General features: G+C 35.8%; 1 protein-coding gene across 6 annotated transcripts in view; it reads right to left on the reverse strand.

Annotated features, from left to right (window-relative positions):
- Positions 1 to 15,359, reverse strand: part of SLC33A1 (solute carrier family 33 member 1) — a 33,656-nt gene that overhangs the window by 4,255 nt on the left and 14,042 nt on the right. For 4 of the 6 annotated variants that reach the window (XR_014822395.1, XM_021068489.2, XM_084986918.1 and 1 more), the window contains 5 exon segments: positions 14,561 to 14,751; positions 8,619 to 8,803; positions 8,230 to 8,347; positions 3,716 to 3,931; positions 1,755 to 1,954 (listed from right to left, as the gene is read on the reverse strand). Coding sequence is in view for 4 of the 6 variants with exons in the window: in XM_021068489.2 (XP_020924148.1) it covers positions 1,787 to 1,954; positions 3,716 to 3,931; positions 8,230 to 8,347; positions 8,619 to 8,803; positions 14,561 to 14,751 (878 nt within the window). In the remaining 2 variants the exon portion in view is untranslated. 6 annotated transcript variants of the gene reach the window in all.

A 15,359-nucleotide genomic window follows, 5' to 3' on the forward strand; every position in this document is an offset into this window, starting at 1 on the left:
AATAAAGTATGTTCAAAAGAATGTATAATTTGTAATAATATGGGGAGAAAATAATTAGGGCAGTGTGAGCTTTTTAAACCCAAAAATTAAATACCAAAATACATTTCACATAAAAGAGTTAAGTGGATTTTATTTATTCAAGTAAACATTTTTATTATAATACATGAGAATGGACAATTCCTGTGACAAAGTACTGTGGTCTATGGTTTGATGTGTTTCTAGGATGATTTTTCCAGATGATACTTCTGGATCTGACATCAATGCCCAACACAGGCTTTCCATTGGCAATGTATGAGTTCTAGAAGCCACTGCCTCTATCTTTCTTCAGATGCTGAGTGCCATTTTCTACCACCATTTTATCCTCCATTACTTATAAAAATCCCTCTCTAAAATTCAACCTATGCTATAAAATTAACAAAATCAGGCATTAGTATGTATTTTCCCACAAAGAGAATTATTAAATAAAAAGTCAACTTAATCTCTTTTCCTTTAACGTTTAAAGATTTATGTAATCTCTGTAAAAAGTCAGAGTACTATACAACACAAAACATGCAAGAAATCTCACTACCAGGTACACATAATATATTGAAAACTGCTAAAATATTCAAAAAATTAATTCTCCTGGGTTAGTGATTCTCCAGTAGAAACTATCGTTTACAAACAAAAGACTATATTTTAATAAGTGGAAAAATAGTACCTGATTTGGTATAAAGTAATTGTGAGATCTTTTCTCATTAGTGAAGTGCTTAATTAAGAAAACTTTTTCCACCATATAATTTGTCAATGGCACAAAATGTCTTTCTCCTCTTTAAAGCATTAGTTTCTAAAATTATAGTATTACTCATTTAAATTTTACTTAATCAGTAAGTTTTACTGTTTTTTCTCTCAGTAATAAAAAAAACTACTAAAACAAAAACATTTAACTTTTATTTTCAAAAGTTTGCCATAAACATACATACAACATTAAATGTGACCCCTTCATGAGCTGTCCATGTGCCATGAAGCACTTAACAACAAAAAACATATGTAAGCTTTAGGGTAAAATTTAACAAGGAATCAAAATATCTTCCAAAAAAGGGGGGTGGGAAGGGGAATCAATAAATTAAAAGTCATAGCTTTTATTTTATAAAAAATAGTTTGAATAATCTTCTTATAAATCTTAAATGCTTACAAAAGCAGGAAATACATTTAAAATAGTCTTTTAACACAGATTCATTAGTACAATGTAGTTGTGATCAGAAAAATAACAATGAAAATGACCTTTCAGTAGTTTACATTCTCTTCTCAGCAAATTCCCCATAGAATTTAACCAATCTGCAATTCAAAATAAGATTAACTGCCAACAAGACCAGACTAGTGGTAGTTAGTACCTGAATATCAAGCTCTGTTCCCTTTAATATATTTTACCAAAAATTTAAAGGTTGCTCAATGATAGGTACTGATAACAATACTTGACTGCACAGTCACCACCCATGACTACTGTGTAGCAGCTTAAAACAAGCTTTGGTCAGTAAATTAAAAGGATATAAATCAAATAACAAGGTCAGAAGAGTTGTTTTAGTACCAATTTCCTGGCCTTGAGTAAACTTTAAATACACTGACAAGGCAAGGAAAATATAATCAAATATACAGGGAGATCTCTATTTTTTAATCATTTGGCATTTTATAGTAATAACTTACTATTTAAAATAGTATTTTACATTCCTGTACACTGATTATCATAGCTCTCTGAGTTAAAACTAAATTATAGTTACCTTTCTAGAATGTCCAGTAGTGAATGAATGCATTACTTGCTTCTTTTGCACTTCCATGAAGATGGTCCTTCATCCTGTAACTTTTTAAGTTTTGGACCAAGCAAAAACCACCAACCAAATCCAATAAAAACACAAATAACAGACTCCACATAATAACCATCCAGTGCTGTAACACAAGAGCCACCAAGTTTTTTGCAAAGCTGTAAAAATAAAATTGTAAAATTATATTCCACAATTTCAAAATGGAAGTACTCAGCAATTTATATGTTCCTACTTTGTGATTTAAAGGATTAATCAAAATATATTTTAGTTAAACTATTTCTTTTTTTTTTTTTTTTTTTGTCCTTTTGCCATTTCTTGGGCCGCTCCCGCGGCATATGGAGGTTCCCAGGCTAGGGGTCGAATCGGAGCTGTAGCCACCGGCCTACACCACAGCCACAGCAACTCGGGATCTGAGCTGCGTCTGCAACCTACACCACAGCTCACAGCAACGCCGGATCGGTAACCCACTGAGCAAGGGCAGGGATCGAACCCGCAACCTCATGGTTCTTAGTCGGATTCGTTAACCACTGCGTCACGATGGGAACTCCACTATTTCTTTTTTTGTCTTTTTGTCTTTTTAGAGCCACACCCGTGGCATATGAAGGTTCCCAGCCCAGGGGTTGAATTGGAGCTGTAGCCGCCAGCCTACGCCACAGCCACAGCAACGCCAGATCTGAGCTGCATCTGCGACCTACACCACAGCTAACGGCAACACAGGATCCTTAACCCACTGAGTGAGGCCAGGGATCGAACCCACAACCTCATGGTTCCCAGGTAGATTCTTCTCTACTGTACCACAACAGGAACTCTTGTTAAACTATTTCAACATTTCATTCACTTCAAGGGACAAAACAAATGAATGTCTCAATCTCTCTAATGCTACTAACAGCATTAAACAATTTTCAGCTCATGCTGTACACAATACTTATTTTCAAAATATATCTTTTCATATTTGGAAGTGTGAAAAAATTTCCAATGAATTTACTCTAGAAGTGGGCTAATGTTACTTTGAAATAATTTATCAACAAACTACTAACCGTTCAGTTTTTGCTCCATTTGTTATATGATTAGCCAATGGAATTTTCTTTCCTCTATCACTATAAAATTTAGCTATTAATCATGCATTTATTAAGTGCCTATTGTATAGGATAATGGTCCACAAGGTAGAAGAGAGACTGCTCCTTCTTTGCTGAGAAGCACCTTCAAGTCAGCAGGTGCTCTTAAATGATATGAGTGTGTTATACCCTCAGTTATTTCAGAAAAGAAAAACCTATTAGAAACTGTGGGAAGATACAATTTTAAAAAGATATAGTACTTCTAGAGGAAAAATGAAATCAGTATCTTTTTTTTTTTTTTTGCTTTTTAGGGCCACACCTGCAGCATATGGAAGTTCCCAGACTTGGGGCTGAATGTGAGCTGCAACCACTGGCCTATGCCACAGCCATAGCAATGTGGGATCCAAGCTGCATCTTCACCCTACACCACAAGCTCATGGCAACCAGATCCTTAACCCAATGAGCAAGGGATCAAACCAGCATCCTCATGGATAGTAGTAGGGTTCATTACCACAGAGCCTCAAAGGGAACTCCTGGACATCAATATCTTTTTCTTTTTTTTTGTCTTTTGTCTTCTTAGGGCTGCACCCACGGCATATGGAGGTTCCCAGGCTAGGGGTCTAATTGGAGCTGTTGCTGCCAGCCTACATCAGAACCACAGCAACACCAGATCCAAGCCAAATCTGTGACCTACACCACAGCTCATCGCTACGCCGGATCCTTAACCTACTGAGCAAGGCCAGGGATCAAACCCACAACCTCATGGTTCCTAGTTGGATTCGTTTCTGCTGGGCCACAATGGGAACTCTGGAAATCAATATCTTAATATTAGCTTAATGTTATCTAAAACCACAACATACTTACCTCAACAGCATCAGGTGTTCGGCAATTCTGGTTTGATGCTCCTACACATTCTTTCACCGTGAGGGGATCTACCAGCCAAAGAGCTACTGTAGAAGGCCAGTTTCCTCCCAGGTTGGACACAGTATTTAAAAGGGTCATGTATGTTCCTCCAATAAGTGGATCACTAACCTTTGCATTGAAAGCCATTATGGAAACATACATGCTGTACAATGTAACCTACGAGGAAAATGTAAAACATCTCAGTACAATTAGACTTTATAAAGCTATGGTCTAAATTAAGAACATCAAAATCATAAAGCTGAAAATTAATTTTCATGATACCTATTCAACTCAAGTCAACAAACATTTATTGAGCCCTACCAGAGGCTGGGGATTAAACCAGATCATGGCAATTTATTTATCTTTGTAAGACACAGTTCCTCTGTGCTCTTGAAGAATTAATTCCAAGCTCAGAAAATAGGTCATAAATAATTATGATGAAATTCAGTAAGTACTATAAAAAGAAGTGCAAACATCACGTTATGACCAGGGCCTAAAAAAATGGGAGATTAATTGTATCGAAAACAATCAATGAAGGCTTAATTGAGAAAATGACAAATGAGGTGGCATTGAAGGATCCATACAGCAATAAACAAAACCCTATATTTATACTATACCTAGATATATCATGTGTGTATATATTTATATGTATATATGTACTATACATATAAGCACTGAAAGTCAATGGAATATGAATATACAATTGTATATAAATAATTTTCTTATATATATAGTTCAAAATTTATGTGACAAACTGAAGAGAAACATCTCCTTGAGAGGCAAAACAGGCTTAAGAGGCAAGAATTAACCCTCCATTTAGGAACTCAGAAAGAAATCATGTTTCCAAAAGAGAATTCCTTTGACCACTATTCCATGAAACGTTCATAGAAGAAAGGAGTTCCAAAGTCAAACAAGACTGAGAAACATTAAGTTACGCAAAATCAGACAGGTCCCTTTCTCTGCAGGTCTTGTGAAAGGCTTTAGAAAATGAACTCCTTAAGGACAAGGATTTTGGCATTATTTACTCACTGTTTTATTTTAGTACTTAGAATGGTTTCTGGCATGGAATAGGTGTGTCCACTTAACATTTGCTGAGGGAATGATATTATATAAAGAGGGGTTATGTCATGTATCATTTCTCAAATTTACTTGGGCTTGTACCTTTTCCCCCCACAAAACTTCTGGTTGATTTTTAATGACTACACTTTGGGAAATTCTCTACAGAAATCCAAAGCCAAACAAATGATTTTGAAATAACTATATCATAGTTTACTTACACAGAAAGTAAAGCATTACTAAGCTAAAACACTTCTTTTAACTTCAATTTTTTTTTGTGCAAGTATTAACTAAATGTGTGCAAAATTAAAAAAAAATTATATTTGACACATTATTCTTTTTTTTTTTTTTTTTTTTGTCTTTTTGCTATTTCTTTGGGCCGCTCCCGTGGCATATGGAGGTTCCCAGGCTAGGGGTCGAATCAGAGCTGTAACCGCCAGCCTACGCCAGAGCCACAGCAATGCAGGATCCGAGCCACGTCTGCAACCTACACCACAGCTCATGGCAACACCGGATCGTTAACCCAACTGAGCAAGGGCAGGGACCGAACCCACAACCTCATGGTTCCTAGTCGTATTTCGTTAACCACTGCGCCACGACAGGAACTCCCTGACACATTATTCTTGATGATTTTTACATAGGGTTAGTCAGACATCACCCACTACAGAATTCTCCTAAATGAATTTTACTGTGTATGTAAAATTTCTCTAGGAGTTCCCGCTGTGGCACAGTAGATTAATGATCTGCTGTTGTTTCTTCACAGCTCAGGATACTGTTGGGGCTCGGGTTTGATCCCCGGGCTGGTGCAGTGGGTTAAGGATCCAGCATCACTGTAGCATAGTTACAGCTGCAGCTTGGATTTGATCCCTGGCCTGGGAACTTCCATATGCTTAACGTGCAGGGAAAAAAAAAAAAAAAAAAAAAAAAAATCTTCCAATAATTGCATGCAAAAAATTATTGACATTGCCTGGTAGCCATATTTTTCAGGTTTCATTTAAAAACAAGGTGAGGAGTTGAATATAATTTTCAAAGAGTTTAAATTAGATTCTACAGAAAAATACAAAGCGACTATGAAACATACATTAGCAGTAACTACAGTTGAGTCCTAAAGGTTACTGCTGGGTATCTGCCGTTTACTTGAATCAGCTGTCCCCAGGGGTTAAAAACAAAAACAAAAAACTATTCTGCAACAGCAGCTTGGGTGAAGCTATGGCACAGTGGAGATCACTTCTTTTAGGGATTAGAAACATATTTAATGAGGAGAGAAAAAGTGAATTAACACACAGCTTCCAAAACCACAAAGAGTAAGTTAAAACTTTTAATACAGAATCTAAACCAAAAAAACTGGTTACCTCTAACCCAGAAGCCATCATTATTTCTCAATACCTTCCTAAAAAACAAAAAACTGGGAACAGAAGAAAGAACCCATATCTAGGGATGAACTGAGAGAAGCTTAGCAAGGATAAAATTACTAACTGGAATAAATTCTGAAATATAATAAACAAACAATAAAAAAAAAAAATGGGCAGGAGTTCCTGTTGTGGCTCAGCAGTAAGGAACCTGACTAGTTGACTAGTATCCATGAGGATGCAGGTTCGATCCCTGGCCTTGCTCAGTGGGTAATGGCTCGGGCATTGCCATGAGCTGTGGTCTAAGTCACAGACATGGCCCGGATCCTGCGTTGCTGTGGCTGTGGCGTAGGCTGGCAGCTGCAGCTCCAATTCAAACCCTAGGCTGGGAACTTCCATATGCTGCAGGTGTGACCCTGGAAAAAAAATGGGCATAAGACCTAAACAGACATTTCTCCAAAGAAGACGCGATGGCCAACAGGCACATGAAAAGATGCTCAACACTGCTAATTTTCAGAGAAATCAAAATTACACTGAGGCTACACCAGTCAGAACGGCCATGACTAAAAAGTCTACAAATAATAAATGCTTGAGAGGGTGTGAAGAAAAAGGGAGCCCTTCTACATTGTTGGTGAGAATCTAAATTGGTGCAGCCACTATGGAGAATAGTATGGAAGATCCTAAAAAACTAAAAGCAGAGCTACCATATAATCCAGCAATCCCATTCCTGGGCATATATCCACAGAAAACTCTAATTCGAAAAGATACATGTACCCCAAAGTTCAGTGCAGCACTATTTACAGCAGTCAAGACATGGAAACAACCTATGTGTCTGTCAAGAGAAGAATGGATCAAGAAGACATGTTACATATATACAATGGAATACTACTCAGTCATAAAAAGAGTGAAATGACGTCAATCACAGCAACATGGATAGACTTAGAGATTCTCACAGTACCTGAAGTAAGTCAAAGAGAAAGACAAATACCATATGATATCACTTACATGTAGAATCTAAAATATGGCACAAATGAACCTATCTACAAAACAGAAACAGAATCACAGAAATATAGAACAGACTGCTGGTTGCTAAGGGGGAGAGCAGGTGGAGGGATAAATTAGGAGTTTGAGATTAGTAGATACAAACTACTATTATAAAATTGATGAAACAACAACATTGTACTACATAGCACAGGGAACTCATAATAACCTATCATGGAAAAGAATCTGAAAAGAAATATATATATTCTGAATCATTTTGCTATACACCAGAAACTAACACACACTGTAAATCAACTATACTTCAAAAAAAAAAAGAAAAAAAGAAAAAAAAGAAATGTTAACAAATATTTGTTGAACAAGAAAATGAAATGAATGAAGAAGGAACTCTCTTTCCATGAATAGAACTCATTTAAAAAAATCCACAGGGGAGTTCCCGTCGTGGCGCAGTGGTTAACGAATCTGACTAGGAACCATGAGGTTGCGGGTTCGGTCCCTGCCCTTGCTCAGTGGGTTAACGATCCGGCGTTGCCGTGAGTTCTGGTGTAGGTTGCAGACGCGGCTCGGATCCCGCGTTGCTGTGGCTCTGGCGTAGGCCTGTGGCTACAGCTCCGATTTGACCCCTAGCCTGGGAACCTCCATATGCCGCGGGAGCGGCCCAAAGAAATAGCAAAAAGACAAAAAAAAAAAAAAAAAAAAAATCCACAGGAGTTCCTGTTATGACTCAGCAGGTTAAGAACCCAACATGGTGCCTGTGAGGATGCTGGTTGAATCCCTGGCCTTGCTCCATGGGTTAATATCTGGTATTACTGTGGCTATGGCGCAGGTTGCAGATGTGGCTCTGATTCAACCCCTAGCCCAGGAATTTCCATAATGCCACAAGTGCAGCTGTTAAAAAAAAAAAAAAAAAAATCTACTTTGTTTAAAGTTTACAATCAATTAATTTATTCAGTGTCAGATTCATGTCAAATTTTAAAGTCCATTATCATTATATTAAGTCAACCAAAGAAAACTTTTTTTTTAATTTTACACAGAACAGTTAACTTTCTGAGGAAACCATGGCAAGCTTACCTGATGTAATGCATAACTCAGGAGCACTATGACATAGTAATACATAGGGAATCCCCCTTGATGTTCTACTTTAGGAGTCCACCAAACCAGCAGAGCATATTCTAATCCGAGCAATAATCTACAGAAAAAGAAAGATGGAGCTGATTGCTATTTTAGGTTAATAAACAATGACAAAAACAGAAATCTATGTGCCTACCATACAAAAAGAAGCCTGTATCTAAAACCTGTTAGGAGGTTAAAAAGAGATAGAAATACATATAAATGAGATTGATGTTAAAGATGCTTTTGAAGCCTTTTTCCATATACACTCCATACACAGATATTAGTGATACTCATGACTGTTCCTTATTTAACCTTTCTTATTTAGTAAGGTTTCATTTCATTTTTACCTGTAGGGCATGGCTTTGTAAAATATGTTTAGTGGCTGGGGACCTGCAGTGTATCTGCTGATAATCAGAGGTAATATTATTTGCAAAGGAACCATTGGAACTGCCAATAAGGCTAAATGTTCTTTGGGCACTCCCTCTTCTACCAATTTCAGTCCTGTTACTGCATCTGCTGCTGAAAAACCAATCTGCAATATAAAAACAAAAAAATATTTAAATTTGTGACTTATGAAATATTTTTTCCTCCAAGCATATATAAGTAATTTAAGAACCTCAATCTTATTATTGACCCATGCCAGTTATAAGTATTATATAATTATATCTAGTGTAATAAACAAGATACAGAAGGCATACTTTGCTCTTTGATCTACTAACAATATTAAGTGAAAACAAGTGAACATTCAGCATTCTTAGGAACTAATTTTAATAACAACTCAATTTCAAAAAGTATCTTATAATAAACACTGTCCAACTTGAAACCTACTGCTTTGTATATTTTAAGTTTAAAAGAAAAGCCTTTGTAACACAACACTGTAAGTCACAATTTCAAAAATTATATAAAATAAAAAAGAAGCATTTGATTCCAAATAAATCTGGTTAAATTTAAGCATCTTATACACATTTTAGATGATTTCTGACAATAAAATTTCCAAGTCATTTAGCTTTTCAAAAGTATTTCTGAGAAAACATTACATCTGAGAGGTTAAAAAAACTGAGGGAGTAAGGAAAAGTATAGTCAGATTAATTCTTAAAAACACCAAAAAAAAAAAAAAAAAAGAGTAAGGATGTAGTGGGTAAAAGTTTGAGGTGAAATAAGATATTTAAGTATTTCCTCATAAATTAGTTTTTAATTACAAAAGGAAAAATAGTAATTTTGCAATGGGTTAACAAGGTAATCAAGGTTAAAAACAAGTTAATGAGATAAAAGGACATGATATGGCTCCTGATATAACTCCCTGAAGATGTCATAATATTACTTCTGTGATAGTCCTGACACATATGAATAGCCTGAACCTAAACATGAAAAACATTATTATTTTTTTTTGGCTTTTCTAGGGCTGCACCTTTGGCATATGGATGTTCTCAGGCTAGGGGTCTAATTGGAGCTGTAGCTGCCGGCCTACACCACAGCCCCAGCAACACAGGATCCAAGCCATGTCTGCAACTTACACCACAGCTCATGGCAACACTGGATCCTTAACCCACTGAGTGAGGCCAGGGATCGAACCCACAACCTTGTGGTTCAGAGTCGGATTCGCTAACCACTGAGCCACAAAGGAATCTCCCTAAACATAAAAAACATTAGACAAACATTAACAGAAGGACATTCTACAGAAATAATTGGCCTGTATTTTTTAAAAAATTTGGTCATGAAGGAGAAAGAAAGGTTTATATCAACTAAATGCAATGTGTGATCCTGAACTGGATCCCTGACCAGAAAAAATAAAGATATAAAGGCTGTTTTTGGGACAATTGGTAAAATTTGGATATGGGCTGTGATTAGAAAATAGTATTGTACCAATTTAAAATTTCCTGATTTTTTATTAAGTTGTGGCTTTGTAAGAGTAATCCTTGTTCTTAATAAACACATACTTAAGGTATTTGTAGACAAAAGGGCAAGATATGTAAAAATTACTCTCAAAAACTTCATAAAAAATATCTAAAAGAGGAGTTCCCGTCATGGCTTAGTGGTTAACAAATCTGACTAGGAACCACGAGGTTGTGGGTGTTATCTCTGGCCTCACTCAGTGGGTTAAGGGACTAGTGTTGCTGCGAGCTGTGGTGTAGGTCGAAGACGCAGCTCGGATCCCGTGTTGCTGTGGCTCTGGCGTAGGCCAGTGGCTACAGCTCTGATTAGACCCTTAGCCTGGGAACCTCCACATACTGCGGGTGCGGCCCTAGAAAAGAGAAAAAACAAAAACAAAAAAAAAGAAATACATAAAAGAGCACAAGTTTACAGAATAAAGAAAGTGGAGCTAAATGTTAACAATTAGAGAATTTGGATAAATATGGAAATTTCAACTATACAAGTTTCAAAAAGTATGAAATTATACAAATAAATTTTTAAAATTACTGCTTCGAATGGATACAAAGAGGAAATTTCACATTAAAAAATTAAAGGTCAAAAATATTTAAGTCCAGGAAACAATTTCACTTATATTTCACCCATTCTCTTTGTAAAAATTAGATACACGAACTTAACTTCAACATTTACTCTGTCTTAAAAGTGGTATAGGAGACATGTATAATACACATATCTAACAACAACAAAAAAAAACCCTCATATCCAGAATATCTAAAAAACAAAAATTCTAGGAATTCCTGCTGTGGCACAACGGGATCAGTGGTCAAGACTGATCTGCAGTGTCAAGATGCAGGTTCAACCCCAGCCTGGTACAGTGTGTTGAAGATCTGGAATTGCCACAGCTTTGGTGTAGGTCACAACCACAGCTCAGATATGATCCCTAGCCCAGGAACTCCATAGGCCACAAGGCAGCCAAAAATAAATAAATAAATAAATAAATCATTCTAAAATTTAAAGAAAAGGACAACTTTGGATACTCAAATGTACAATAATCATATAAAAAGATGTTCAATTTCTTTAGTCATCAGGGAAATAGAAATTATAGCTATGAGATGCCACTACACATCCACCAGAAAGTCTAAAATCAAAAAAACAATACATGGAACAACCACTATGGAAAATAGTATGGAGGTTCCTCAGAAAATTAAATATAGAACTACCATATGATCCAGCAATCCCACTCCTGGGCATATATCTGGACAGAACTATAATTCAAAAAGATACATGCACCCCTATGTTCACTGCAGCACTATTCACAATAGCCAAGACATGGAAACAACCTAAATGTCCATCAACAGATGAATGGATTAGGAAGATGTGGTACATATACACAATGGAATACTGCTCAGCCATAAAAAGAACAAAATAATGCCTTTTGCAGCAACATGGTTGGAACTAGAGATTCTCATACTAAGTGAAGTAAGTCAGAAAGAGAAAGACAAATATCCTATGATATCACTAATATGTGGAATCTAAAATACAGCACAAACGAACCTCTCTACAAAACAGAAACAGATTCACAGACATAGAGAACAGACTGTGGTTGCCAAGACAGAGGGGGCAAGGAGTGGGATGAACTGGGAATTTGGGGTTAGTAGATGCAAACTATTATATTTGGAATGGATAAGCAATGACGTCCTACTGCACAGTACAAGGAACTATATCCAATCTCTTGGGATAGACTGCAATGGAAGCTAATATAAGAAAAGGGACATAAGAAAAGAAATATAAGAAAAGGGTCACTTTGCTGCGACACTAGAAACTTGCACGACACTGTAAATCAACTACACTTTAATTAAAAAATTTAAAAAGAGACAATATATATGTTTTCAAGGATGTGTTGTAGTTAGAACTCAGTAGTTACAATACCTGTCATAGGGAAAACTGGAATAACCACTTTAGAAAACTGGCAGTATATACAAGCACTTCGTATGACCCAGCAACAGATAGTTCCCATCAGAAATGTGCACTTATGTTCACCAAAAGCAATGTATATAAATGTTTGCAAAAGCACTATTCGTAATAGTACAAAAGTAGAAATAACCTCAAGTTCTGTTGATAGAATGGATGAATAAATTGTAGCATGTTCATACAGTGGAATATTATAAGCAAGGAGATAAACTATTGCTACAAATAACAATATCAATAAACTATATAAATATGATGTTGAGTGAAAGGATACAAGAGCCAGACATAAGAATACATACTGGGTATTCCATTTATACAATACTCAAAAGCAAAGAAAACTAATCTATGGTATTAAAAGTTAGGAGAGATGTTACTTTGGGTGAGGTTTGTTTTAAAGGGGGAACATGGGAGTCTAGACTCTGTAACTGAAACAACTTCTTATTGGTTGCTGGTGACAGTATAAATTATTATAAAATCTTTAAAAAAGATTTTACTCACCCACTAATTGCTTATTTAAGAATCTATTGGAGGAGTTCCCATCATGGTGCAGTGGTTAACGAATCCTACCAGGAACCATGATGTTGCAGGTTCGATCCCTGGCCTTGCTCAGTAGGTTAAGGATCTGGTGTTGCCGTGAGCTGTGGTGTAGGCCAACGGCTACAGCTCTGCCTGGACCCCTAGCCTGGGAACCTCCACATGTCGCGGGATTGGCCCTAGAAAAGGCAAAAAGACAAAAAATAAAATAAAATAAAATAAAATAAAATAAAAAAGAATCTATTGGAAGAAAATATTCAGAACATCAAAGAAAGAGTTACAAAAATGTTCGTTAGAGCATTTTTATAATTAAAATACATAGCAAATTAAATATACAACAATAGAAAAATGATTGAGTAAATTATGGCAAGGTTATATAATGTGACAATTATATGGCTACTAAAAATGTTTTCATGGAGTTCCCATTGTGGCACAGCAGAAATAAATCTGACTAGCATCCATGAAGATGAAGGTTTGATCCCTGGCCTTACTCAGTGGGTTAAAGGATCCAGCATTGTTGCAAGCTATGGTGTAGGTCACATGCATGGTCCCGTGTTGCTGTGGCTGTGGTGTAGGCCGGCAGCTGCAGCTCTGATTCGACCCTTAGCCCAGGAACTTCCATGTGCCATGGGTGTGGGTCTTAAAAAAAAAGTTTTCGAATATTACTTAATGATACAGGAATATGGAGTAAGACTAACAAGATAAAAAAATCCACTTCTAAAGCATTTGTATGTATATAAGTATATATTACTTCCTGATTATAATTAATACATATTAATTATATTTATATATGTAAAATATATGTACACACACATGCATGCACACATATATAAAGGAGGGCTGGAGGGAAATATACTAAAACTGTTGTCAATGGTTATCTCTAAAGGACATAGATTATATTTTCTCCTTGAAAATTTCAGCACTTCCTAAAGTTGAACCTTAAGTTTAAACATTCCTAATATTTCCTTAACATTTAACCTTCCATTAGAGAGGAGGAAAAACTCACTATTTCAAAACAATGAGGCTATAATTTTTACTTCATGATTATCAAGAGATAGCTGTAAAAGTGTTTATGTAGACAGGTTTAAATACATAATATCAAAATTCTGTAACTGATTTTAGATTTTAGGAATATTAATTCCAACACTAGTAATAGCTCACTATAACAAAATATACTTACCTTTCTTCTAGCATAATCCAAAATTAGGATATATTAATAGAGAAAACAGAATTCTTAAGAAGTTATCAAAATCCTCATTTATTTGGTAGTATATTTCCTTCTAACACTTTAAAAATAATCCAATTGATTTTTAAATAGACCTCTAATAATATGGAACTCATACAGTTCCATATTTTTATAAAGCACATACTAAGCAAGTAATTTTACTACCTCTGACATTAAGTGTATACTCATTCTAATAGTAGAAAGCTATTATTATTCATTTCCAAGTATTAATATCATTCATTTAAAAATGCACATTTAGAAGTTCCCACTGTGGCACAACAGGATTGATGGTGTCTCTGCAGCTCTAGGACATTTGATCCCCAGCACTGTGGGTTAAAGGATCCAGTGTTGCCACAGCTGCAGCATAGGTTGCAGCTGCAGCTGGGATCTGATCCCTGGCCCAGGAACTCCATATGCCATGGTGGCGGGGGGACAAAACAAAAACATAGATTTATTGGATGTACTTCAAATGGGCATAATTTTTTTCAAGATCCTAAGACATGTAGCTTACTTTGAAATTATATTTTATTTGGAGTCATCACACCTTTTAAAACATATTTAATAAACAGAAAATACTTGCTTTTATTGTTAATTCTAATATTATTGGAAAGGGACTTATGAAAAGGAAACAGAAGTATTCCACGGTATTGGTAATTGCAACAGAATGGGAAATTTGCTTTATAAATCTCTTACCTTTGCAGTTAGAATCAGAAGGCAAAACGTCAGAACTGCAGGCATTTTTATAATTGAAAAAAGCAGCTTGTAAGTATCTGTGATCCCTTGAGTTTCTTCTTTTCCTACCAATACTTCTTTGTTTTCTTTTTTCAGAAGAGCAACCAAAGTGGTTGTTATCAAAAATACAGTCCCCCAGAAAAAGAGGAAATCTGAAATTTAAATTATTTAAAATCTATAATTAACTTTTGAAATAACACATTTCACTTATACTAAATAATCCTGTATATAACTTTTCAACTAAAATGTTTTTTAAAAAAATCAATATATAGGTGCTTTCATGTTCAAGGTATTAGACAAGGCATAGCAAATGAACAAGACACTCTTGGCTCTGTTAAACATACATTACATAGACCCAGAATAGACATTGACACTTAACAAGGAATAAAGGGTTTAGTGGGTTGAATGAAATAAAAGTACACTGTGTCATTTTATTCAAGGAAACTGCTTAAGAGTGGGAGATGACTTTCATATCCCATAAGATCTATTGGTCATACTTCTTAAGCACCTACCATTTCAGTTCTTTATTAAATTATGACAGCACAGACAACAGATGATCATTTACATTAGATTTTTCTGCCTTTTTTTTTTTTTTTTTTTTTTTGTCTTTTTTAGGGCTGCACCTGCAGCATATGGAAGTTCCCAGGCTAGGGGTTGAATTGAAGCTACAGCTGCCGGCCTGCACCACAGCCACAGCAATGCTGAACCCAAGCTGTGTCTGCAACCTACACCACAGCTTACAACACCAGATCTTAACCCA

Source organism: Sus scrofa, chromosome 13 (assembly GCF_054392235.1).
Source record: "Sus scrofa isolate SSC_HxYL_T2T_F1_AM1 chromosome 13, Sscrofa_HxYL_maternal_Yorkshire_Landrace_v2.0, whole genome shotgun sequence".
Lineage (NCBI taxonomy): Eukaryota > Metazoa > Chordata > Mammalia > Artiodactyla > Suidae > Sus > Sus scrofa.